The sequence below is a fragment of the Epinephelus moara genome, chromosome 2, assembly GCF_006386435.1.
Source record: "Epinephelus moara isolate mb chromosome 2, YSFRI_EMoa_1.0, whole genome shotgun sequence".
NCBI lineage: Eukaryota > Metazoa > Chordata > Actinopteri > Perciformes > Serranidae > Epinephelus > Epinephelus moara.
Window position 1 is genome coordinate 41,521,394 of NC_065507.1, and position 26,844 is coordinate 41,548,237.

General features: G+C 42.1%; 1 protein-coding gene across 8 annotated transcripts in view; it reads right to left on the reverse strand.

Moving 5' to 3' along the window:
* Nucleotides 1-26,844, reverse strand: part of fat3a (FAT atypical cadherin 3a) — a 383,130-nt gene that overhangs the window by 116,025 nt on the left and 240,261 nt on the right. For 5 of the 8 annotated variants that reach the window (XM_050055175.1, XM_050055191.1, XM_050055149.1 and 2 more), the window contains 4 exons: nt 22,113-22,174; nt 11,276-11,590; nt 6,517-6,727; nt 1,800-1,868 (listed from right to left, as the gene is read on the reverse strand). In XM_050055175.1, coding sequence (XP_049911132.1) covers nt 1,800-1,868; nt 6,517-6,727; nt 11,276-11,590; nt 22,113-22,174 — 657 coding nt within the window. The remainder of the gene's footprint in view (nt 1-1,799; nt 1,869-6,516; nt 6,728-11,275; nt 11,591-22,112; nt 22,175-26,844) is intronic. The other 3 variants (XM_050055199.1, XM_050055166.1, XM_050055157.1) reach the window with 1 other exon arrangement.

The following is a 26,844-nucleotide window of genomic DNA, read 5'->3' on the forward strand; positions in this document are numbered from 1 at the left end:
CTTTAAACAGGCACTGCACTAGTGCTATGGATGATGCAGTCCGTGAGTATAATTTACCATACAGACTTGAGCTTGCCCTCTTCATTTTGCTTACATTTGTGTATTTTTGTGAATCTGCAGCATTTAACCTCATTAGTTACTACACAGCACCTGCTTGCACTGTGACCATGCCACATATAGACACCTATCAACTAAATTAATTTATCACTGATGAAAAAAGGTCTGAAGTTGTGCAGCATTATTTGTATGGTGTCTGACTGTTTAGAACTGAGTTATGAGCAGAGAAGATGGCTGTGACTTTTTATGCAAATCATGTAAATCTGGTTCATAGGGTTTAACAGCCAGCTCATACAGAACCAACATTAACCTTCAGTAAAATGGTGATTAAACTGTGAACAACTACTTCAAATAAAGTGTCCCAATATCCAGTTTTAATGAACACTATTTCCCATGGCTATATAAAGATTAAAGATGTGTACAAATGTTTGTGTTTCTAAGTGCAGCTGGATGTGTGTGTGTATAGGTGCTGGGGCCAGTCTGTGTCCAGTCTGATCACTGCAGTCTGTCTGTGTTTCTGTCTGGCTCGGCCTGCTGGGTGGAGCACAACAGCCTCTGCTATAAATGGAGCACCAGTATATGTTTGTATGTTATATAATGTAATGATGTGGTGTGTACATGCTGTCCTGTATGTATTCTATATTTTAAATCTGGGTGTATGTATACCTCTGTGAGTGCATGTGTGGAATATTTAAGCACTCTTTTCTATCACACAGATTCTCAGCCTTCTCTTCTCATCCATCTATAATGTTTGTCTCCCTGGTGAAGTGCTTAGCCTCGATTGCTTTCTCTTTATCTCTCTCTAACCCTGAGGACACCAGCAGATACGCTTGTGTTTTTACAAATGGAACACTCCACACCGAATTTGAGAGACATACGCCACATGCATCAAGATGCAACCCCTCCATTTTTATGCACTCTGTGTCGAAGTTTTTTTTTATTATTATTATGCTGACGGCTCAGCAAAGTGCAAGATCCACACATCTCAACTTAGAGTTGGTGTGGATTAAACAGATGGACGCTTCAGCATCATGCACTGCTGACATTGATGTACAGGCACTGGTTTCTGGGCTCTGGATCTTTGGTGCACCTGCAGGGTGCTGGAGGATGTGTTGTGCCTTCTCAGTCCCAAAGCTGCTGCCCAACAGTTGAGCACAGCCATTAGTTTAGCTAATGGGTCAACAGATAGTGGGAGACTTGTGTACATGTGTGAACCTGCCTTTGAAAGGTGCTGCATGAAGGCATGCATTAATTCCATAAGGAGTGTGTGTACAGGTGCTGCTAACAGCAGGTCATTAGACAGAGCTGTCACCGAGGTAACCCCCGCGGTTGTTGCCATGGGAGCAGATAAAAAGGTTGTGATACCTTTTTACCAAACCTTCATCCTTCAATGAACCTTGGCTGCGGTGTAGTCCATTAATGTGAAACACACACACACACACACACACACACACACACACACACACACACAATCACACACACACTCACTGACACAGGACAAACACAATAACACATAGGTCTGCACATCCACTCAGGCTGAGCCTCTGTGTGGGTTTTTCCCTTTGGCTAACTGCCTCCAACCAACCATTCACAGGAATATGTCAGCAGCACCAATGAGAAGCACAGGGGTGAATGATGAGCGTCAACAAAAAAGACAAGTAAAGGAAAAGGAAAGGGGAAAAAAGGACAGGAAGTAGAGAGAGGACAGCTAACAGCGGTAGTGGAAGTTGGAAACGAGATACCTTCTGAGGAACAGTTCCTGCCACAAGCGCTCTGCAGAATATAGAACATCTCACGGAAAGACCTGGGACCTTCCAGGCATGAAGCATTGAGGAGAGAGAGGAGAACGAAGGTGAGACAGGAAGGACAGACAGGCTCAAAGGAGGAGGACAGGAGGATGACATGATGAACAAAGAAGATGTGGAGATGGACTAGTGAGAAAGGACAGAGACAGCAACTGATACTGATGAGCTGAACCTCTATCAAATTATTGGTATAGACCATTTCATTGCTATTCTGTTGCTGTGGCAACCGCTTTGGGTCCCTGCTCACTTCCTGTCAGCCACCAAGGAAACTATAAAAGAAGGAAAGGACATAACATCAATGACAGCGTTTGAATTTTGCACTGGAACCAGAGTTTAATACCACCACCAAAAACACATAATTGAAAGCACAAAATATCTCCATACTGCTCGTCTGTAGTGATCCAAGTGTCCTGAAGCCCCGACATAAAAAGTTGTTTGGAAAAACGTCATTTGAACTCTGTTTTTAGCCTCATTGTAGCCTGCAGCTCTGACTGCCTCTCTGTGCACTGCGCTCACGTGTGCACGCTTGCGCAAGACCGTGAGACATGGGCACCGCGTTCATGTGTGTTCACGTGCTTTCAAATGTTGTTTTTCCAAACAACTTTTTATGTTGGGGCTTCAGGACACTTGGATCATTACAGACGAGCAGTATAGAGATATTCTGTGGTTTAAATTATGTGTTTTTGGATGTTTGAATCTGGGGCGCCTTAAGCCTCCATTGGGTGGAGTTACCCCCTCTCCCCTTGGATCTCCGCAAGTGGGAGGAGGGGCGGTCTTTGTGGAAAAAAAGCTTGTTTAGTGGACTAACTTTGCACTTGAAGGGATGCCCGTTCACTTTCGTTTTAACAGGTTTGACGCTACGGCTGTATCTAGGCTAACGGCTAACAACTATTATTTCTATGTCACTAGTCACTTTAAACAAATTTAGGACGATAGGAGACGGGTTGAAATAAACCGAAATTTCCCTTTAAAGGTCAGTCAATAAAGATATGATGGGTTATTGTGGGATTTGCTGTGCCCGCCCCATTAACTTCAATAGAAGCGGCACCAAACTCTGTCTCCAATGTAAAACTTGAACACTGTTACTGACGTCATGTCCTTTCCTGCTTTTAATGTTTCCTTGTCAGCCACTGTATTAAAAAACATTCCAACAGGAAATATTCTCTGATTCTCTGAAGAACATTTTGTACTTGTGGGTTTTAACAACACTTATGCTAACAAGTGTGAATTAAAGCTGCTGACAAGCAATATCTAATGGACATTTAATAAAAGTATTTATTAATATTATTTGACATGAAGGTTTATTATCATTAGATATTATTCATTAAAATGTGCTTTCTTATCACAAGCAACCAGTTTTGTGATTTTGTTGTCAACAAAACATTTAACATTAACAAAAATGTTTCTTGCAATCCAGACTATTTCATGACATTGAAACAAAGATCTTTTCTTTTCTACGATCTGAATATAACAATGAATTAATGAGGTCAATATAACAATCTCACAGCTGCTTCTCATGATCACAGCTTTAATAATGCCTGTCTGCTGTGAGATCATTCTGCAGCACCTTCAAAAGATTGTTAGGAAAGATAATCTGACACTGGCCTGTTCCCAGGGTACAACCAAGAGTTGTTGAGAGTCAGCTTTTCCTCTGCAGTCTTCACATTTGGAAGAGCGCCAGGTGAAAGTTAAAGGCAGCAGAGCCAACTGAACATGGTTGGACTGAATTTAAAGAATGTCTTCAACAGAAACGTAATAGTATTGGTAATTTGTTCAAATGCTTAAAACAACCTATGTTAAAGGAAAAATTCATCACCTTCTCTGTGGATGTCCAGTCAGTGTTGATGGTAAATGTAGTCAGTTGAAGCAATAAATTCCTCACTGCATGCTGTATTGACTGAGAGAGCTTTGTTCTCTGTCACTGGGTATGATCACCATAGCCTGTAGCTATTTCTTTAGCATTAGGCCCTGCTGGTCTTGGTTGTCTTTTCCAGTTTGTCTTCAGGATCCTGAAGAGAGTCTAAAAAACACCTCTGTCCAAGTAAGGAGTAAAACTTTCATGCACGCACAAGGGCTCTCTCAGGGCTGGCGCCGGTGACAGCAACCAACAAAAACTGCCCACGCAGAGGGCAGTTTGAGTAAAGGCACCAGTAGTTGCTGTTTGCTCTCGGCAGCTCAGGGTCTGGAGGCTCCCTGCCAGCCATATCCCTCTCTCCACTGCATTTCTTTGGCTCCTGCTCAAATAAATACGGCTGAATATACGAGTCAGCCAATCACTGTAAAATGTATCCTCGTCGATTCTCTGCATACATATTTTGAGATGCCATATTTGCTGTTTTTTCACTTGCAATACAAGCAAAGAGAACAGAGAAGTTCTATTTCTGGATAGATGTCCAGGCTGAAATAGCCCGTAGTTCTTCCTGCATCGAGCTCCGTCAATATCACATGAAATGACAACGCTGAATGCAGGAAGAACAACAGATTTTGCAGCTGCAGACTGTTTTCACAGTCAACATAGCATGCACTGAAGAACTTATTGCTTCCATCAAGTATTTGTTATATTTGTATATTATTGTTTGTTATTTATTGCTGTCTCTTGTATTTTTTGTATGCCTATTTTTTTTAAGTTTTTAAATTTTGAAATCTTTAATCTGACTCTGTCCCCTTGACTGCTGTAACACTGGAATTTCTCAATTGTGGGAGCAATAAAGGTGTGTCTTATCTTATCTTAAGTACATTTACCATTAACACTTGTTGGACATCCACATAAATGGTAGGCAATTTTCCCCTTAACGTTTTCCTCACAAGGACCTCTTGTGGTCTCTTGCAGAAGCAAAGGAAAAGTTGCATGATATTTTTGGTTCCAAATAACCTCTTAGGAGGGACGCAAGGGTGGCTGCTCAAACATACAAGTGCCTGACTTTGACAAGGGGGGACCGATGCAGCGATGCAGTGCATAATAAAAGTTGGACAATGTCGCCGTTGTTTGGTTCTGTGTAAATATGCGAAGGAGACATAAAGAAGGGAGTTTGTAGAAACCCTATAACACTATCTCTGTGTAAAAAGGGCTATGGTTTTATTACCATGACTGACATTCATCACTGACACTGCCCTAACCTAACAAGGTAATTCCAGTTGCATTGATCTAATCTTATACTTGATGCTTTGACCTTTTTCTAAAGGCATGTGCCACAAAGAGTGTACCATATCAAATCCTTATATTCTGATACCTTTAACTAGTAATATGCATATAAACTTGTTCCTCAAATTCCTAAAATTGCACTTATATATATTATCTATTTCTATATACTATAAATACATATGAGGCTTTGCATTATTTATGTATTGATTGTATCTATTATTCATTAATACAAATGTTTAAATAAATACATACAATTACAATATCACTTAGGTCTGCAGAATGCATTACGCGTCATGCACAGTCTCTTTCTTGTTCTCGCTGACCTGTCAGTCTGTTTCTTGTGCTCTTGTAATGCTAAATTTCCCCCCTGGGATTTTTAATAAATATAAACAAAGTTGCTGATTCATATTGCCTCATTAATATTAACCAATGGAAAGATAAGATGTAGATATGATCCCAGAGAAAGGCTGTACACACTGAAAAATCATGAATGAAGAAGTGAGAAAGGATGTATGCAGATAGGGAGAGGGATGGACAGAGGCATTATGAGAAAGAGAGAAAGAGAGAGAAGAGATGGACAGAGCTATGGAGAGCCAGAAGCACGAGCCAGAAGGTATCTCCAGCTGGATACACACTGACTGTCACTGCTCAGTGACAACAAAAAGAAAGATGGATGGTGCATTGTGGGAACTGCAGTCCTTCCTGGTCGCTGTTGTCCATCTAGTGTTGGCTGACTAGAGGTAAAGAGCGCATGCATCACGGCTGGAGAACTGTCAGTATAAATATAGTATTGAATGGCATTAAAAACTAATAGAATTACCATCAAAAGTACTAACTATTAGAATTATCAAATCACTTTTACCACACCAGAATCATCACCATACATAATGCATAAAAATTGAGCTTAGCGTGCTGGGCATGACATAATCTTGTTAAGCCTTTCAAGTGGGTGAAAGTGAACTTTGACGGATCAAAAGGATTTAAGTGTGCCACGTTGGGCATTTCCAATTTATAGGGGAATGTCACACTAGCTTTAAAATCTGTCAGAATGTTCTTTATTCAGAGTGAACCAGTGATTCCGTTTAGCAGACATATTATGAAAGTCATAAATATGTCATGACTAATACTTATAAATAGCACTAAATAACTTTAAGGGAAAGTCCCTTTAAGAAAAGCGTCTCAGGATAACATGAATAAAGTTTTGTTAAAGTTTTATCCTAAATTTGATTCATATTAGTTGTCCATAGACTGCCAACTGTTGTTAATACTTTATCTCCTACAGGGTATACAGACCTGACAGCTGGAGAAGCTGTCACCATGGTGACTGGGATGGGCAGAGCGTAACAGATCATGCAGCAAGGCCACAGTACCTGAGCTGCACCTCAAACATACACCAACACACTGTCAGCCCAACATAGACCATGCACTGAGCCTGTGCACACCCTACCTCACTCTATACAAAGCTCTCCACTGGCTGACAGAGGATCGTCCTCACCTACAGGGAAATTTTACCTGTGATGTCAAACCACAAGGGGGCGGAGCTCTGCTGCAGGGACACCACACCCACGATCTCTGCCACCTTGTCATTTTCCATGACAGTGAAATTGTAGAACGGCTCGTCAAAAAGCAGTTGGAGAGTAGAGGGAGGAGGTCGACGAATCCACTCAATGTGCAGGCGAGCTGTTGAGGATTTCTGAGGACGCCCGTTGTCTGTTGCTTTAATCTGAGTAGACAAGCATAAAAGTTAGATTGTGAACTAGGAAAAAGGCTCACAAAAGAGTCAGTCATGCAGGAATAGCTTGTAGTTACACAGAAAACAACAATGCATGGACTGTTCTGAGTACTGCAATTCCCATTTAGATGCAATGTGAAGGCCAACCCCAAACTAGTATGTCAATACTAGGGGATTAGGTAAAAACCCAGATCAGGTCCAATGCCAAAGACAGTCTTACTTTCTATAATATCTTCATGTTAAAGATTATAATCTACTATAATATGATTATAATATCATTACTTTCATTAATGTTGTTGTAGGCTACTGTCATTACCGTCTGTCCTGCATCTCTCTCTGTCTCTGTCTCTCTCTCTCTCTGTCTCTGTCTCTCTCTCTCTATCTCTGTCTCTCTCTCTGTCTGATTGTGTCATACGGATTACTGTTTTTTTGTTGTTTTTTTAAAGATTATTTTTATGGGCTTTTTGCCTTTAATGATAGGACAGTGAGTGAAATGGGGAGACAGAGAAAGAGTGGGGACTGATATGCAGCAAAGGGCCGCAAGCCAGATTCGAACCCACGGCCGCTGCAGCGAGGCAATGCCTCTGTACATGGGGCGCCAGCACTATCCACGACGCTACCGACGCCCCGCATACGGATTACTGTTAATTTATTATGTTGATCTGTTCTGTACGACATCTATTGCACGTCTGTCCGTCCTGGAAGAGGGATCCCTCCTCAGTTGCTCTTCCTGAGGTTTCTAACATTTTTTCCCCGTTAAAGGGTTTTTTTGGGGAGTTTTTCCTTATCCGCTGTGAGGGTCATAAGGACAGAGGGATGTCGTATGCTGTAAAGCCCTGTGAGGCAAATTGTGATTTGTGATATTGGGCTTTATAAATAAAATTGATTGATTGATTGATTGATTGATTGATTGATTGATTGATTGATTGATTAAGCTACAGTTTGGTTACAGTTAAGAAAAGTGAACATTTATTACAACTGTGTTATGGGATGTAAACAGTCTCTTGCATGCACTACATATTCATCCACCACCCTGACCTTTACACCCTCATATTGTGCCTCGCTACATAAAGGATACACTACATCCTTCACTGACAGTGAATGTTGGCATTGGATGTAAATAGTGAGGTGCTAAACTGTCCAATATGTACATATTTTGTAGGATACTGGGATGAATTTACTTTACAGGTGGCACAATCTGAGACAAAGGTGCATGTGTTGAACTGAACATGTTTTAACTTGACGAAAGATTTCCAAGATGCCATGTGATACTATGTATTCTATGTATGTTCTATGTATTCCAGCTCCTCCAATTCTCTATTTTAGTTATTGATTTTTTAAATTTATTTTTGTCCTCATTTATTAAAAATATTTAGCAAAATTCAATATTCAAGTATGCAACTGAATTAATGAATGAGCTTGATTGCGACACTCTTTTTAAGCCTCAATAATCACAAAGTGGTTGACACACAGGAAGGCTACAGCTTTCAGTGCCCCTGGATGATGTTTTATCTAAACCTAACCATGTGCTTTTGTTGCCTAAACCTGAGGTATCAACCAAAAAACTAAGGGCTGAATTCACAAAAAGATTGCGTGGCTTTTGCGGCCGCTAAACCAGTAAAAATGGAGCAAACAGATACCGTCTAATTCACAAAGCACGCGCAGAGGGTGAAATGCTCCACTAACTGCGCTGCCAAGCAGATTGCGTCTTGGTGCTCCGGTGTTATTTGCACGTATTGAAATGAGGTAATATGCATATATTACCTTTCTTTCTTTTACCTTTCTATGTAAATGAGCCTCATTGATAAACAATGTCTAATTCATTAACACCAGCGCTAATAGCCACACGCAGTTTGAGTGAAGTAAATAACGTCTTTAGAAAGCTGGTGCAAACTGGGCGCTCCTCTGTGGAAGCCTCTTGCCCAGACTTTCCAGTGATGGTGGCAGCAGTGATCATCTGTTAAATCAGTCTGTAAATAATATTTTGACATTATTATTATAATCATTATTACTTTAATGCCATCCGAAGATATTGATGCATTGAACAGGTGAGTCTGCGGTCGTTCTCAAAACGCACTTCTGTCACGCACTTCAAAAGCAACTTTCAATAATTTATTTTACGAAACGGGAGAAAAAAACGTGAACAAAAGCGGTTCCATAATTCATATTAAATTCAAAAGATAACGAAAAAACAGCTACAAGTGAGAGGGAATAGTGATAAAGTGGTCAAACTTGGTCAAATCCACAGCCTCAACCCATCGGACACTGTTAGACTGACTCACCAGCAGACGTCACTATGAGGGTATACAGTATACAGCACTTTGCCAAACAAAGTCTGCCATTGTTCTGCCACGGTGTTCTTGGCGCAAAGCCAGCATTTATACTTTGCCATGTGGCTTATTGCAATCAGGGGCAAACTGCACTCAGCTGCCAAACTTTGTGGGCGTGTTTGCGCTGGTATATCATTAGCGCAATATCCTTTGTGAATAGGATGTTAAGACGGAGCAAACTGCGGGTGCACCGGCTCTGTGCAGGCTGGCATCTCAGCTGCATCTCACAAGCTAAAAAGGAGCTTATCTATGTTCCCAGAGTCCGATGTTCCCCAGTTCAATATGTGTCTGTTAACACACATTTATCCTCATGCTGTGTTCACTTCAAATTTGATTTGTTTTAAGTTAAAGGATTTAATAAATATTATCCACTTAATCCCTACCTTTGGAGAGAGCAATAGTTGATTGCTGGAGCTCTGTTTAAAATAAAAAGAATGAGGCTTGGGACCGTGTCGCAGAGGTGGTTGGTTGGTCTGGTGAGTTTTAAAGTGTGTAATGTAAGTAATAGAGGAGAGAATTGCAGGTTAATGTTGCGATGTAGCATGCAAGTCTTCCTTGCTTGGTTTGAATGGGATGACATACGTTTTCTGTTTTCAGTGACCAAACAAACTTTCTGTAGGCCAACTATGAACTTTTTGACTGGACAACAGCAAGCAGCAACTACGCTGCTTTCAGGCCAGTAGTCCGCTTGCGGCTCCTTTAAATTGACAAGCACGATCGAACGTTCAATTATTCACGTGATGAGCGACGAGAGCGACCAAAGCTGCCACAAATATTTTTGACACTATTTTTGACTTTGCCTCTTTGGAAGTTTCTGGTGTGAACGTACATGTTAAATAATTATTTTTCTCCCTTTTCATCTTTTGTTCCCTCTTTCTTTTTTCTCTTTAAATTGGTTAATTAAGCACAGGACCAATTGATATTATTTTAAATGTGGGGCTGAAATGTGTTTGGGAGTCTTTCTCCACACATTTGCATGTTGCAAAACAGCTGTTTGTTTTAAGTCAGTTGTTGGTTTTTGATTGCAGAAATATATTTAAATTTAGTTGTTAAATTAAGTTAAAACGATAAAACAAAAAAATAAAATAAAAAACACAAAAAGAGTAGCTATTATCTAGACTAGAGTTGGGTCGATTTCCGATTTTACAGATCCGGTCCAGTGTATGAGTTTAAATTGGTTTGATTTTATGCAAACTGGCTGATCCGGCATTTGTCATTATGGCAGGTTCTAGCAAATGCAAAAGTAGTCTAAATTGGCGATTTGTCCTGACGGCACCACAGCACTAAATCCAACATGTATTGCATTAATAATAGGCAATATGACAATGTGGTCAACATAATATTATGTTTATATAATTGCCACTAGTGTCTGACAGGTTGTGAGCCGAGGCTGGCGTTGGCAACATGAAGTAGACAAAATTTCAGGAGATGGGTGGGGCAGAGTGGCACATGCGGTGTTTGTTTCTAACAAAGTTCATGTGTTTTGGGGGGACAGGAGGAGACATGACAAGAAAACTAGTACGGCAACATTTTGTATTTGAACTGAACTTTTGTCGGATGCCGTGTTTATATTTGTATCTGTCATTTGCTTTGAGAGTCCTGTAATAATAATAATGTAGTAAGGAACAGCTGATTCATGGAGTTGAAATGAGGAATTAGTTACAGAGTAAGAAGATAGCAAGTAGGCTACTCAATCATCATTTATGTGGTTACATCTCCAGTCTGATCTTGAGCAAACAGTTCATATTTATGTTGTATGTTTACATGTAGGAGCCTAACAGAAAGGCATATTTAATGGATTCACTGTTGACAGGGAGCTCTGAAGTTTTGTGATGCAAATGAACAGTAGTGACGCTCATTTGGTCTTGAGACATGGTGTCATAATGTTCCATTTGGGAGTGGTGACACCTGGTAAAATTGGGACCGGACCAGTCCAAACAAACCAGTTTTTTAACACCAGCCCAAACCTAACCTAGACTAAGACCCCTTACCTAACTCATATCATATTAAACAAATATAGAGCTGGGGAAAATCTTTGCCAGGTTCCCATTTTGTTCTACAGAGTTGGGGAACACAGGATCCTGAGGGAGCGTATATGTAGAACTGACGTTTGCAGTCTAGACACAGGCCAACACTTTGCATCAAGAAAATTAAACTGACTGGCCTAAAACCTGCAGACATGCTTAATAATTGATGTAGCTTGGCGTACAGTCAGGATGTCATAACTCCCAGCAGTGAAGGCCTTGCGTGAAGATACAACTGCAGTCTTGGGGTCGATGAAGAACTTCCCGTCTTCGTTTCCGTCGACAATGCTGTAGGAGAGGTCGCTGTTGGGCCCTTCATCACGGTCGTAGGCAAACACCCGATAGATGGGCTCGCCCTTCTTTCTCCGCTCTCTCTCTGGAAGCTTGACCTGGTAGACCTTCTCGGGAAATGTGGGCTTGTTGTCATTTTCATCCAGGACTTGTACCATCACCCACACTGTACTCTGCCTGGGACTAGGACCACCATCTGACACCAGCACCTGCAGGGGCAGTAAGAGATTCAATACAAATACATATGAAGAAAATGTGTTTCTATTTAGGGACTGGATCCTTCAAAGATGTGACCCATGACAGAATGTTCCTTGGAGGACCCAATAGCTGGGTTGAATTCACCCTTCGCTAAGGCCCGCCCCCCTTAGTTACTGTTGCTAAGTCCGACAAACTTTCAGTTTCAGAGCTAGACTGGCATGGCGCTCCCACTGTCGCTAACTGCACTCCCTGGAGAAACAGCCTACTCTCAAATCTTTGGAAAAACAAAAAAGCAATTTCAGACAGAAGCAGACAGAAGGGTCTACAATATGTATTTGAAGGATATATTCAGGATGTCAGACTGACACAGCAACGAAATCAAGGTAACAAAACAAAGATTGAAGCTAAAGCCTACAGATCACAGAGTAAAAGTGAACCACCACATCACTGCCGATCGCCACAGAAGACAATGAATATAAAGGGAAACTTTGCTGATATTGAACCAGCTGTGTGGCATCACAGTGTGTGCAGATGAACAGTGTAAAGGCCCGAACATACTCGGGCGGAACGTACGCGGAATGGACTCCGCGGAGGTCTGCGCGGTCTCAAAGTGGACGACCGCAAGCCCTGTGCGCGCAAAGCTCAGATTTTACGACCGCGCGGACTCCGCTCCGCGCACCAGTGACTGCTCAGCATGTATTTTTCACATCGCGGGGATTTTTCATTTTTACAGGAAACTACACTGCGGAAGTGTGCTCGACTATGAAAGCCCGAATGACTGCGGACATTCCTTGCGGAGTCCGCTCCGCTAATAGTACGCCCGAGTATGTTCGGGCCTTTAAGCTTCACCCCCGTGCCGCTCCCAGCACCCAGACTGGCAGCTGGACTGTCGGGGGGCTGCGGAAGAAGTCAAACAACGTTCATCTGCGCACAATGCGATGACACACAGCTGGTTGAATATGAGCAAAGTTTCCCTGCTTCCCTTCACTGGTTCCTCTACAGCAGGGTCGGCCTTTTTTCCACTGTTATAATCATTAAAAAGCAAAAGCAGCATGTGTATACATTCAGTAGGCTATATCTTCAGTAGCTAGCTAACCCTACACTTTACAGGGTTTGATTTTGGTTTTGGAACAGGGAAGAAACGTATATCTTTTTCCAACCTCCCCAGGTAACGAGTATCATTAATACACAGCGTGCCCTAGGCACAACATTTAGCTCCAAATCCACAAAACCAGCCTGAAAATGAAGGAAATCTGAAACGACTGCATTAGAGTCAATCGAGCACAGCTGTGTTGTTGTCGGACCCTGGTCTGAGCCGGCCCGATACTACGTTATGATTGGCCAGTCTGTGTCTGGGGGCAGGACTTAGAGAAGGGTCAATTCCAAATCAGTTAGTCTAACCTCATAGAGACCTAATTAATGGTGCTTTTAGGTGCTCTTCTTTCACTTGGAACATAGAAAATTACCTTTTTTTTTCTATTGACTCTCTGAAGGTAACTAGGTCTGGTGACATGATATCCCTGACTTTGCGAGTTGACCACTTGACAATCACTTGATCAGCAAGACATCTAAAGATTTCCACTTAAAATATGTCACACCATGATGGACATTTGTCACTATTATCTCAAGTTTTACAGACTAAATTTCAGACTAAAGACTAGGTAACTGGGGACAAAAGCCTGATTTGGGATCAGTGGTTGAGGTTAGGGTTAGGCAAGTAGTGGTTAAGGTAAGTTTCCAATAAATTCATGTAAGTCTTTGTAATTTCCTTTCCTTAATCCTCTGAAAAGTAAAAAGACGTCGTTACATTATACTACAAGCAGTCCAAACAACAATGAAAACATGCAGTGGTGCCAGAAGAGCAGAGAAGCAGGTCGGTAGGAATGTCTGTCATGTATTTTTTTCACGGTGCAATTTCAAAACTTTTAGAAAGAAATTAAAAAAAAAAAAAAAAGTTTTGTCCTTTACACTGTAAAATGTCTTGGTCTGTCAGCTCTTTAAAAAACAACAAAGAAGACAGAGCCAAATCCAGTTCATAGTGTGGTTTGATTAATAAATCAAATTCAACAAAGATAATTGACGGCAACACTTTCAACATCCAGACACACTTGACTGCAGTCTATTACGTGTGCTCTAACTGAGGAGGGAAAAAAGACATTAAATCCATTCAAAAATGTAGTCATATGTCAGCTGATAGAGAAAAATCAATGTTTCATTACACAGCTGCTCACCCACTGTCCTTGAGAACTCAAACAGTTTCTTAGTGCTGAAAGACGATTAAGTTAAGTAATTTTTTTGACTGACACAAAATTATTCAATTACAACTTTGATCTTTTTTTTTTTTTTATATCAAGTGAAAATATAACAAATTTAGCTGCCAGACTAAGAGGCTGTAAATGGTGATAATAGAGACTGCATAGCTACCAATGATGATTATAACAGACTCAGGCTCTTCTAATGTAGTGATGACGACTATTGTGGGAAATCTGACCAAATATAGAAAGCACAGTTGTTCTGTTTTGAGATCTAAAAGCCATTGCATGCTGACCACTTGTTCAATGGTGAGTTTGGGTCCTGGTAAACTCATTATGTGTGGCAAAATAGAGTTAGTTGTCTTTATCAGGGCCCAGATGCATAATGATGCACACACACACACAAGCCATACATACACCCACACATAAACTGGTATTTATAAAGGAAGAATGTGCGGTGAGAATGTGTGCACCTCACGCATTCTTCAGATCAGTCAAGCACATGGTTCAAGCTGAGATAGTTTTAGGTGAAATGATAAGGAGGATACTGAATGCAAGTTGAAAGGTGGATAACATTGTTTTTAGGCTGTTTGCCAATGTCACTGTGTTATTTTTGCAAAGCTACACAGTGTTTTGTAAAATGCCAATCAAAGGCACATTTATAGTTAAGTTAATTCTAAGTTATTTATGACTAGGACTGGGCGCTATGGCTTAAACATAATATTGCAATATTTTTATGCTGTACTGCTACACACAATACATAATGAAGTATTGTAAAATCTTCTCCAAAGTACTGCTGACTACTAAAAACAAAATTATCAAATAAACTACAGCTACAACAAAGTTAAATAAAGTAGCTAATGTCATAATAAAGCAAAATGAAGTACTGTCATAATAAAGGTAAATAAAATACTGTTACAATCAAGTTAAATAACGTACTATTATAATTAAATAAATCAAACCGGAACCACTGGTGCTTTTATTTTGAAGCACCTGGCTCTGCCCAAGCCTGAAGTGTTGATGTTTTTGCTGTGAACTTGAAGCTTCTGGTCAACAGTCAGATGTTAGCAGTTAGCACAAAGTTAAACTGTTGCAGCTTTGCCCTTGAACATGAGGATTTTTTCACTGTGAGCTGGAAACACAATAACACCTCTCCAGTTCATATATTAATGATACAAGCAAGTCGCACTGGTGTTCCATGGTCACAAAATGTAAATAGTTGTGACCTGAAACTCTACAGGTACAAAGACACACGCTTCCTCTGCTCACACTATTGTTAATCTCATTAAGTTAAACTGTTACCATTAAATGTGATGATGTATTTACTGTAAGATGGAAACAAACAAGCAGCTCTTCAGTCCACAAGTCACAGTGGTGCTCCATGGTCACACAATGTGACTAAGTAATTGCGCTCTGTGGCCCTACACATGAGAAACACACCTCGCCTGCTAACACTATCACTCAGGAGAAAGTGGTCTGGATAGTCAGAGGAGTGTGCGTGACGTATCATCTTTGTGAGTCTTACTTTTTGTGTGTGTGTCTATGAGAGGGAGAGAGAGCCACAGGCAATGGCGAATGAATCAAAACTCTGAAGTGAGTCTCATGCCAGTGGCTTAAAGAAACAACGTGACCATAAATACTTGGGCCTCTAGTTTCCCGGCGCGGCGCAGGGTGGCACAGGGTGGCAAACCCCGTGCAGAGCTAGTTTCGAGCAGCGCAACCCAAGGCGCGCTCAGTTTGGCAGTTTGGCAGACCAAGGTGCGCTGAGATGGGTGTGGCAGTGCAGCAAGGGGAGGGGTCGACAGATCAAGCTTGGCACAGTGACAGTTTCGTGCCAAAAGGCTTCGCCGAAGGTGCGCTAAAAGCTCGCCAGCTGATACCAGGTCTACTGTCAGCGCAGGCAGAGCGCAGCCAGTGTAAGTCGAAGTTTGGCTGACCAGTGGATGTCACCAAAACCTCACAGGCAGGTCTCCAGAATGTCAGGCACATTAACAATACAATAAATACCCACAGAAACCACTATTCAATGCAACTATCTGCAATCAGCACATAAATGTATCTCTATATCGACTGTCCCGTCACATCTGATGTCAGATCAAAGGGGATTGGCACCGTTTGGCACGTTTGGCACGTGCAATGGAAACAGAAATCTCATTTGATTAACACAGCTGCAAACTAATGAGTTCACATCCCTCTCAGCCAACCACAAACAGCCACAGCAACAGATAGGGAGTATATATTCAGCATCTGTCATCTTAGAAAAGTCAAAAGAAAAGAAACAGAGTGAGACTGCGAGAGGGAAAGAGAGAGCACGCGCGCATGACAGAAACGCAACATTGATTTACAATTGTGGTGACCTCCTCCCAGGCTACCTTTGCATCATCAGCCCGTGGAGGTCTGCTCGCAGTTCCGTATATTCGAACACTGCGAGCTTGGACCTCCCGGACCAAAACATCAGTTTTCTCCAGGGAGGAGTTTGGCCGTCTGACGCTGCTGCTCTCTTCTGCCATGGCAAATTGAGTAAACTCTCATTGGAGAGGGGCTCATTTGATTGGTGTGATGTGAATTGGCTGTGTAAAACCCACTCCACGCCTTCTCTTGTCCCTCTTTCCGACTTGCGCGGGTAGGAGGGACGGAAGTGGGAAAGAGGAGTAGTTGTGCCAGCACGCATGGTGTGCCAAACTTGCAAAATCCGCCTGGCCACACCCAGCACCCAACACAAAGTAGTAATGGGAGGAGGTCACTACAAAGTAGTAGTTTGTAGACATTCTCAAAGCTCAGCACCCAGAATTCTACACAGGTATCACCTGCACATGGCGGCGCTTTCTCACAGAGCTCTCAAATGAGCTTGTGACACCTTACATAAGAAGTCGACTGGAAGGTATCCCATGCCTACCAACCTACATCACTGAAGCAATGGGAAGGTGTGGAATGACAAAAGCTACAATCCAGCCACAGGAGAGAAGCAGACAGGACCAACAGAAGAGAAAGAGGTGTAAGATGTGTCCAAGAAACAAAGCCAGCAATAGTTGTTGGAAATGCAGTGACCCTGTGTGCAGTGCTCACAGCCAGACGCAAGTAGTTTGTAACAGCCGCTCACAGTGAGAAGAGAGAAGACGCGCATGTGTGTTCATGTGTGTGGACGTGCATACACAGACAGACGGACACACAAACAATGAATGTTGACGTTTTTTTGTGATCAAATGAAAGAAGTTGATAATTGAACATGTAAAACATGAAATCATTGTTGACCAAAATATAATAAGAATCATCATTTTAAAACCAAAATGAAGAAATATTGTATTAAACGTGTTGATTCGAATTGGGATCATTTTTGGATGTTTACCTTTTTTGATTTTTTTTAAAGCTGTTTTGTGATAAAATGTTAATAAAAAGTGATAAATGAACATGTCAAACATGACATAATTCTTTTGTTGATCAAAATTAACCAAAATGAAAGAAATTTCTTAAAGCTGCAGTAGGCAGAAAGCCTGAAAACGGTTGATTTTTGAGTCTCATCTGAGTTAGGTTTTGTTTGTCTCCGCCCTGAGCCCCTCCTACCAGACGAGCATGCAAGTATTTTATCCTACTTGGTTCTATTTCTCCCTCTCTGGGAGCCTCGGCTCTCCCTCACCGCGCAGCAGCCCTCCCCATCCCTCCCTCGTGGCCCCGCACATACTCCTGAGCCTCGGCTCTCCCTCACCGCGCAGCAGCCCGCCCCGCACATACCCCCGAGGCTCGGCTCTCCCTCTCCGCGGAGAGCCCTCGGCTCCGCTCCCACGGCCGACCCTTGCACCCTCTGGCCGGGCCCGGCCCCACCTCACCCTTCCCCTCCCTCCGGGGCTCCAGGGAACCAAGTTCTGTCTTCCTTTTTTTGGGCTGTTTAGCCGTGTCGGCAGTTGCAGCCAGTGCTGGAATAGCTATTTTACCTGGTGCACTGTTCGCCATTGCCACTTGCTCTCCCCTTCTGCTGGCGGCACGGGAACGCGCATATGCAGTGGAACAGCCAATAGGAACACAGTGGTCTGAGCTGACCTTTGATTGGTTAATGCACATCGGCACGATACTGATTCTTTAGAGGCTGAACACAGAGCCATGGTGAGGTGCAGAAACCTATTGTTTGTCTCAGACCACTTGATTTACATTATGCTTAGAGAATATTATAAAAATTTTTACTCAATTATACCAAAACAATGTTGCCTACTGGAGCTTTAAGTTTACAGCATAAAATGCATTCACTCTAATTGGGGTCATTTTTGACCCCACACATGGAAGAGTGTAGGTATCGGTAGGTCATGCATCTAAGGGTTGAAGAAGAAGAACCCCACCAATGTGAGACAGGTCGGTGAAATTGCACTTTCTTTCTTACCATATTTCTCATTAACAGGTCTGATGAGTGGTGGAGGGGCACAACTATCAATATGAAAACTGATGTTTAAAGGCATTTCTACATCCATTTATGGTGAACTGTGGGTGTGGAAATTAGGCTTGTGTGTTCAGCATCACAATGATCAAGATTTATAAAACAAAATCAGGCATACACATGGCTTTATAAGTGTGAGGTAAAGAATACATATACAAATTTCTGCATTTATGTGAAAACACAATTTTAATCATTTTAATCTACACAGAGTTTTAAGCTTCTGGCTCCAGGTGTTTGTCCCTAGGGGGTCATCAATCGCTGCTAAATATGTTACTGCACAATTTACACACATTATAGATGGAGGTCATCATTTACCATTAACCTCATGCAAACTGTTCATCATGTTTTAATGTAAAATTTCATCATCAAACTTACCACTTTTTGTCTATTCCAGTGCACTGTCCTAGTGATTAATTCTGTAACACTAGAGCTAGGGACTACTGATGACTTTTTGGTCATCTGTAGACAGAATCATTTGAGAAGGAGATGTGGGTTCGACATACTAGCATTAGTCCTTTGAGGGCTGCACTTTCATGAATTGCATCCCCTCAAGGAAACAGACCCTGAACTGGGACACAAACTCAGGTGTTCACTAGTCTGGCTCTATAGTATGGCCATAAAGTATAGCTGTGAACCTCTAGCCTGGTGAAACCATTCTAATCTCTCAAGCTCATACTCTATTTCGCTCCGCAGAACAGTCTGGCCATGCAATCATTAAGGCGCATTCTGGCATCGGTTAAAGCTTAACGGGCCAATCACAATCATTTATTACTTTGGGGTGGGCACGTCATCAGAATAGGAGGGACAAGGAGCGGAGTGAATGCATTTCGTAAACAACTAACATGCGTACTGATTTTGAAACTGCTATGGTAAATGTGTTGAACGAAATGGAATGTATATTTTCTTTAAAAGCATAACAAACGGTTGCACTGAAAGCTTTTCTTGAAAAAGGGATGTGTTTGCCATCCTTCCTATGGGGTTTGGTAAAAGTTTAATTTACCAACTGGGTCCGTTGATCGGGAAAAAGATGGGACTCAGTGAAAACCCAGTGGCTATTGTTGTTTCTCCACCTGTTGCTCTCATGGATGAGCAAGTCAGGGAAGCGACCAAGCTGGGAATCACAGCCATGCAACTCGGAGTCCACAGTGAGGAGGAAATCCGCAAAAACGGCAACACTCTTTCCCAGACATCATCACATCACGTTTTCTGTCTTTCCAATTGCGTGAAGGGGCACTTTGAGTGACAGCCGTTGATACTGCCCCTCGGGAGTGACAGCCGTTGATACTGCCCCTCGGGAATAGAGGAAATGTACACTCCGTGTCCAGACCCATTCTCATTTTGCGAATTGGGTCTGGCAACGCCAGGCTAGTGAACTCCAGGACTAGTGCTGCACGATTTGATAAAAATGTACGATTGCAATTATGGTGGACAATATCGCGATTTGCAATTGCGATTGCGATTACAATATAATTACAATGTACAATATAATAAATAAATGGTATCATGAGTCTTTTTGCTTGATTCAGTGTTTCCCCTACATTATATTAGGGGGGCACTGACCTGACATAGTTATTGTTATGGACAGACAGTGTGTCAATGACCATCAACAGACTGAGCACAGTCAAACATGCTGCTCACACAGCAGCGCAGCACCGAACTGTACACACAGCGGAGCGAGCCTGTGTTGCGTTCAGGCGTTGTCACGTAAATGACAAATTCCAGCACACCATAGCACAACACAGCAGCATGTCAAGTGGGCCGAAACCGAGCAAAATTGCTCAATTTTTCATTTGTTATGGAGTCCATGATTTCCCTGTGACACTTACAAATGTTTGCTTAACTGTACTTGGATGTTGTTTTATGAGGCTCTGGCGGCTTTCAGTTGTCTCTTTGTCTTTAACATTACACGGCTCGGCTTTCTCTCACATGCACTCTTCCTACTTTTCCCTGTGCTGTGCTGTCTCAAGTGTTGACATAGATTAATCGTGTTGCCGCGGGACTTGGCGACTTTAACTTTTAAACTTTTACACAGCACGTCTTTCAGGTACGGCGACGTTGGACAGAAAGACGCGCTGTGTAAAAGTTTAAAAGTTAAAGTCGCCACGTCCCGTCTCAAGTGCTGATATAGATTGGTCGTGTTGCTGCGGGATGTGGCGACTTTAACGTTTAAACTTTTATACAGCACGTCTGTTCAATGTCGCCGTACCTGAATCCAAAGTATCACCTTGCGTTTTTTTCGCCACCAACTCAGGCTGTTCTTGGTCGAGCTCATGCTCTTCTTCAGCGCCTGTGTTGGTCACTGCTGCACGCCGGCTGCACGCACCAAGATAGCTTGTGGGCGTGATGTCAACAAACTCCACACACTACAGGAGAGGCAGTCACGTTCACAGGCACACACGTTAACATTTATTTACATTAAATCGCAAATCGCAGCCTTTAATGCGGTTATGTAATCGCACAGCCTGACACCGCGATTGCGATTAGATTAATCGTGCAGCACTACCCAGGACATATGTGGAATATTAGAACCCTTGAAATCTTGGGGAACACTTCCAGGAGATTTCATATATATTTTTTGACAATCAACACATATTCAAAATATAACATGTTTGGTTAGAGCCAACACACACACACACACACACACACACACACACAAAAAAAACATACAGCATACAGAGAGCGGGCACCAACTCACACACTAAAGTTCTACATGTCATGTAAAAGCCAGTGGTGCTATTTGTCTCCAATCAGGGTAGAGCAGAGCAGAGACATGTTCCCATTATTGTCTAATAGACACACCATCTTCACACTAGCTCTATTACCAAGCTAATACAAACATCACTGAGAAAAGCAAAGAACAAAGGGGACAGTGTGTCCACAGTGTGAGAGTGTGTGTGTGTGTGTGTGTGTGTGTGTGTGTGTGTGTGTGTGTGTGTGTGTGAGAGGGTAGAGGAGCAGAGAAGATGGGAGAGCCGATTTGTTCTCATCTGAATCCTGTCAGCCTCTGGATTGGGGCACAAATTCATAGGCTAAGCACACCATGTACATTGCCAACTGTGTCCCATTCATTTCCAAAGAAAGGAGCATCTGCACTTCTCATCTCATGTCTTCGATGCTTTGCATGCCTTGTTGCTGTAATGTGATTGATAAATAAAGTAGGCCTGCTTTGCTTTGCCTTTAGTGGGTCATCACTGTAGGTCTTTAAGCAATACATGTAGGACTGCTTATCATTTAAAATATGTTTGGCACTATTATCAACACTTCTTTGACACTTGTCAAAAAAGGGGGGGGGAATTCAGCCAACCTAACAGCTGAAATTAACATGTTTACAGCCTGGTGCAAAAAAAAAAAAGTTTTAGTCCCTGTGGCTAATTTCAACATTCATGACAGCTGTGTGGGGTTTAGGTAATAGAACCATGACATAACCCCACATTCACAGAGTATAGGTGTAGACATAGCTGTAGCTATTTCAGTGTGTTTTCAGTTCTTCAAAGTTAACTGTAACGTTTTGGTTGCCTAAAAAAGTCTTGTTCAGCGTTTGGTTGTACTAAAAGGCTTTGTATGGCATCGGATATTCAGTTTTTCCGCCAAGAAATTTTCTTTTTTCTCTAGCAAAAATTAGGATTACCATTATCACAGTTAAGTATGCTAACCAAGCTAGCAGCTAACACTAGCGTTATCTCCAACCTCTCATACAAATATCGTCACATCTGGCTCAAAAAATCCAAGATGGTGAAAAAATGCAGGGAGTCCACAAATTAATACATGACGTCACGGTGGCTACGCCCATTATTTTATACAGTCAATGGTCAAGCCCGTAACTACACACACACAAACACACACAGACTATGCTCTCACCTCTAAAACATGTTCTGTTTGTTGTTCACGGTCCAGTTTCCTGGAGGTTGTGGTGATCAGACCTGAGACAGAAAACAGTAGAGAAAACAATTAGAAAATTTCACACCCACACACACACACACACACACACACACACACACAAACTATGGTGCCAGTAAGCCAAATGAGCAAAGTGACATGATAATTAGTTGTGGATGTCAGACACGATGGCTTGTTTTAATTACATGAAATGAGAGAAGGGGAGAGGAGGAAAGAGAAAGAGAAGTAAAAGTTACTTATCAAATACAGTGATTTTTAAGTATTTACAATGTTACAAGGCTGGTACCTTGCTGCTTGAATCAAAAAGTAGGCTTTAAAAAGGTAAGGTTCAAGATATCTTTATTGTCCCCAAGGGGCAATTTGTGGTGCAGCAAGTAGCCGAACAATAGAAATAACAATGACAATTAGAGTTCGAATAAGCAATCCACAAAACACAACAGAGAATAACAATAAATAGTAAAAAACATAAAAAGGTAAAGTGACCACAGTGCGTGCAATACACCTTAAAATGGCTTAAAAAAAGGCTAAAAATCATCCATTATTTAAAAGGCCAATGGCCGCTGGAACCCAGGACTTTTTAAATCTGCCTGTCCTACATCTGGGCATACAAAATCTGCGTCCAGATGGGAGCAGTTGGAATTCTGATGCCAGGGGATGACTGGGGTCAGACTGGGGTCCTCAGGGACCTTGTTTTATGTAAAAGAGAGATGTCTGTCAATGGAGTACCAGCAATTTTACTGCACACTTTGACAATGCCCTGAAGTCTTTTGCGGTTCTTCAAGCTGACTGACTCGAACCAACAGATAAAAGCAAATGTAAGAACAGATTCAATAAAACAGGCATAAAACATTCTCATGAACCTAGTGTCTATGTTCAAGTTCCTGAGCTTGCGTAAAAAGTACATGCGCTGGTTGGCTTTTTTGCACACGGCATCGACCTGATGTTCAAAGGACAGCCTGTCGTCAATCACTGTACCGAGGTATTTGTACTGCTGGACCCTCTCTACAGCTTGGTCGCTGATCAACAGGGGAGTGGCGGCTGCACTGGACTTCCCAAAATCGATCATCATTTTTGTTTTGGAAACATTAATGAGAAGGAAAGACGACTTGCGCCACTGAATGAATTCCTCCACTACGGGGCCAGGCTCAGGGTCGACGTGACTAAGGAGGGACACAATCACCAAATCATCGGCAGACTTTATAATATGACACTTCTCATGTGAACTCTGACATAAATTCGTGTATAGCACAAATAAGAGTGGCGAGAGAACGCATCCCTGAGGTGAGCCAGTGGAGGAGAAGAGAGCATCAGACAAGACGCCATTGACCCTAACACGTCGTGACCTGACAGTTAAAAAATCTAACAACCAGTAAATCAGACCCCTATCGATATCATAGCTTAAAAGACGCTCGGCTAAGATATGGGGCTGAATACAGTTAAAAGCAGATGTAAAATCGATGAAGAGCAGATGGAGGTAAAGAAGGGAGGTGAAGAGAGTTACTGAAACAAGCGTGATGATGAGTGTCATGTCTATATGTATGTAATATCTGAGTCTATGCCTGTTAAAATAAACAATCAAGTTGGAATGAAAATGCTTGAATACATTAGTAATCACTGGATGTTGGGATAATGACCCTCTTCAGCATCCCTAAAATGAACTGGAAAAGACAACCAAGACCAGCAGGGTCGAGAGGGCAGATGACCACTGAGTAAATATTTTTTTCAACTAATGATATCTTTGACTAGTAAAGTAATAACTATTGGCCAGGGTGGTATTGGCCAGGGTGGTAATACATAGCATCCAGGTACTAAATAACGAGGCGTGTTTGACATTGCTAAAACTAGTGTTATTCAATTTACGTTTTTATCTGTTCTAGTCTAAAGGGGAGGTACATTACACCTTTACTTCATGTAAACACAGCCATGTTTGAAATGCCCACCTTCGCATGCTGGAAAGGTTTGGGAAGTATTTGGATGCTGGGCATCAGGAGCTCACATGCAATGCATCTTGGTACATGTAGACACTGCAGTAACAGCTGTGCAAGAATGAAACCCATACAAAATTCAGCCTTCTCTGTCAATATAGTACTCACTAAGAAATTTATCACAGCAACTGACTGCATGTATAATCAACACTAATAAAATGTAACAAATGTAGTTTTTAACCAAACATAAATTAATTTGCTGTAAAATGAGATGTGGTTAAATGTATCAGCAGTACTTAAGATGTTTTATAGATATTGTATTGTTTCTGAATAAGAAATATGGCAACAATTTTAGCATCTTATTTCCAGTGTTGAGCTCTGCCAGAATTGGGTTTAGTTTTTTGAGGGCATCACACAGAAAATCAAATATGGAAATGTTACTCTGAGCAGGCTGAAGGTAGGACAAGTGCTCTGTCAGCTAGTGACCAAAGTATGGAACATTTAATACTGCCCCCTCCCAGTTAATAACGCAACTGGTCTGACTCTCAAAGCCAGCCAATGTGGTTCATCTCCAGTGTTCATTGGTGGCCATAGGGGGATTGTGGAGGCTGTATAATCCAACACTAGGGATCACTCTTAATCAGAGTTGGAGGCCGCAGTCTGAAACCAGCAATCTGACCTTCACGACCATTTCAAGTGGTGATTAGCCAGCTGTGTGGAGGTGAGAAACTAAGTACAGACAGAACTATTTGTTTTTTGTTTTTTTGTGTTCAACCAAGTGCAAAACTACAAATGCCCTCAAGATAACGATTCACACCAGCTAGTTCTTTTCTTGCATAACCTGACCCTTAAGGTAATCCACAGCATTGTGACACAAAGATCACACTCTGCATAGAGCCAATCACTTAGACTTTTGAGAGGCTGATAATGAGCTGCAGGCTTTGTGGTTAAAAGACTTTGGAGCTGGAAACAGACAGTTGGTGACTTTGCCACTTCATCAAACAGCAGAAATAAAGACAAAGAAATATTTTTCATATGATATGATGCTGTGCATTTAACTGAAAGGAATGCACATTTTCTGTCAGACTTGAATTTTTTTCATGCCAGATAATAACATCACTCAAAAACATAAAAGCTAAAAATGCTTTGAAGAAAAGTGAATGAAACAGTAAAATTCCACCTGTCTAGCCTGTCTCACTAACAGAACACCCACCACTTCTCAGAGTGATGCATCTGGCATTTTTAAGTCTACATAGAGCATCATAAGGGTTCACAGCCAGCTTGTATGATGTAAAACCATATGAGCCATTTCGAAACAGTTCTTCATACCATGAAAGAATATATTTACAATGTAATACTACGTGTAGCCTTTCTTTCACAAATGAACTGCAGTTAAAAGCTTGTTTTATACCATTTTTTAAAATGAGAACTCTTCATCTTTCCCGTTGTTGGGAACAATACTGGGCGTCACATGGAGGCACCAATAATGTAGTAAACTACAATATTAGGCCTCACCAAGGGGCACCATTAATGTTGTAAATTATCATAGTGATACTGTAAAAGAGGGGATACTTTTTGTTGTGGCACCAGTGCTATGTTTTACACAGTGGCACCATTTGTTGGGACTTAAGCCTTAACACGGGCCTGAACTCATAATAGATCTCCAATTAAAGTACCAGTGCTTCACGTAGCAGAGGTTGACTATTAGTTCACTCTTGTGCAACATTAAACAGACAGCAAAAAAGATGGCCAAATCAAAGCTGGCTTCAGATCGGGGGAGGTTTTGTCTGACCGTGTGGTCAGGACAAAGACAAAAGAAAAGAAGCGGGAACTTTGATTTGCATATTGGGTGTAGCTCTGTCGAAAGCCTGTTTGTAAATGAGTCTATGTGAATGTGATATGTGTTGCATAAAGTCTGGATTAGTGCAGAGGATGCTTATTTGCATGCAAGACGTTGTCTGTGAACAGCATTAGCAAACTAACATCACTTAGCTTTGGCGAAGCCAACTAACCAATAACCTAACTGCAAACAATCACAACAATAACTTGGTAAACCGCATTTAATCACATTCAACAAGTTAAACAGTCTTGCTTAGCCTGTACAGCTGTGATAAAGCTATCCCCAGTTGTTACGTTACCAATCCTTAAATGGATGGAAGAAAGAGTCGCTTTGTGGCGTGCTGCTTTGTTAGCCAGCAGAGGAAGGCTTGAAAGAGCTGTGGTTCCAGAAGCAGTCTTTGTTGTGTCCTTGTTCCGAAGGTGCAGACCCGAGGAAGCCTGTTGCTCAGGGTCCTTGCAGAGTTAGACGTTGGGGTGCTAACTCAACTTGGTTCTCCTTGTTGCTGGAAAGTTAGTTGCAAACCTTAAGTTGGCACCTCCAACTTCTCTGGTTCAGGTTTGTCTGCCGTGAGTAGGGTTGGGTCGGTTCTCGGTAATACCAATTCGGTCCGGTACTCCGTCTTGGACCGGCTTTTATTTTTTGAGACCGACCGGACCGCATACTCGGGCAGAACGTACGCGGAGCGGACACCGCGGAGGTCCGCCCGGTAAAAGTGGACGTCCGCAAGCCCTGTGCGCGCAAAGCACGACCGCGCGGACTTTGCTCCGCGCACCAGTGTCACACAAAAGACTGTTCGGCATGTATTTTTCACATCGCGGGGATTTTTCACTGACATTTTTACACGTATTCCGCTCCGCTTATAGTACGCCCGAGTCTGTGAGCACCTGTGTCTGCCTCTTCACCAAGCGCGCAGCAAGCAGGAGAGAGA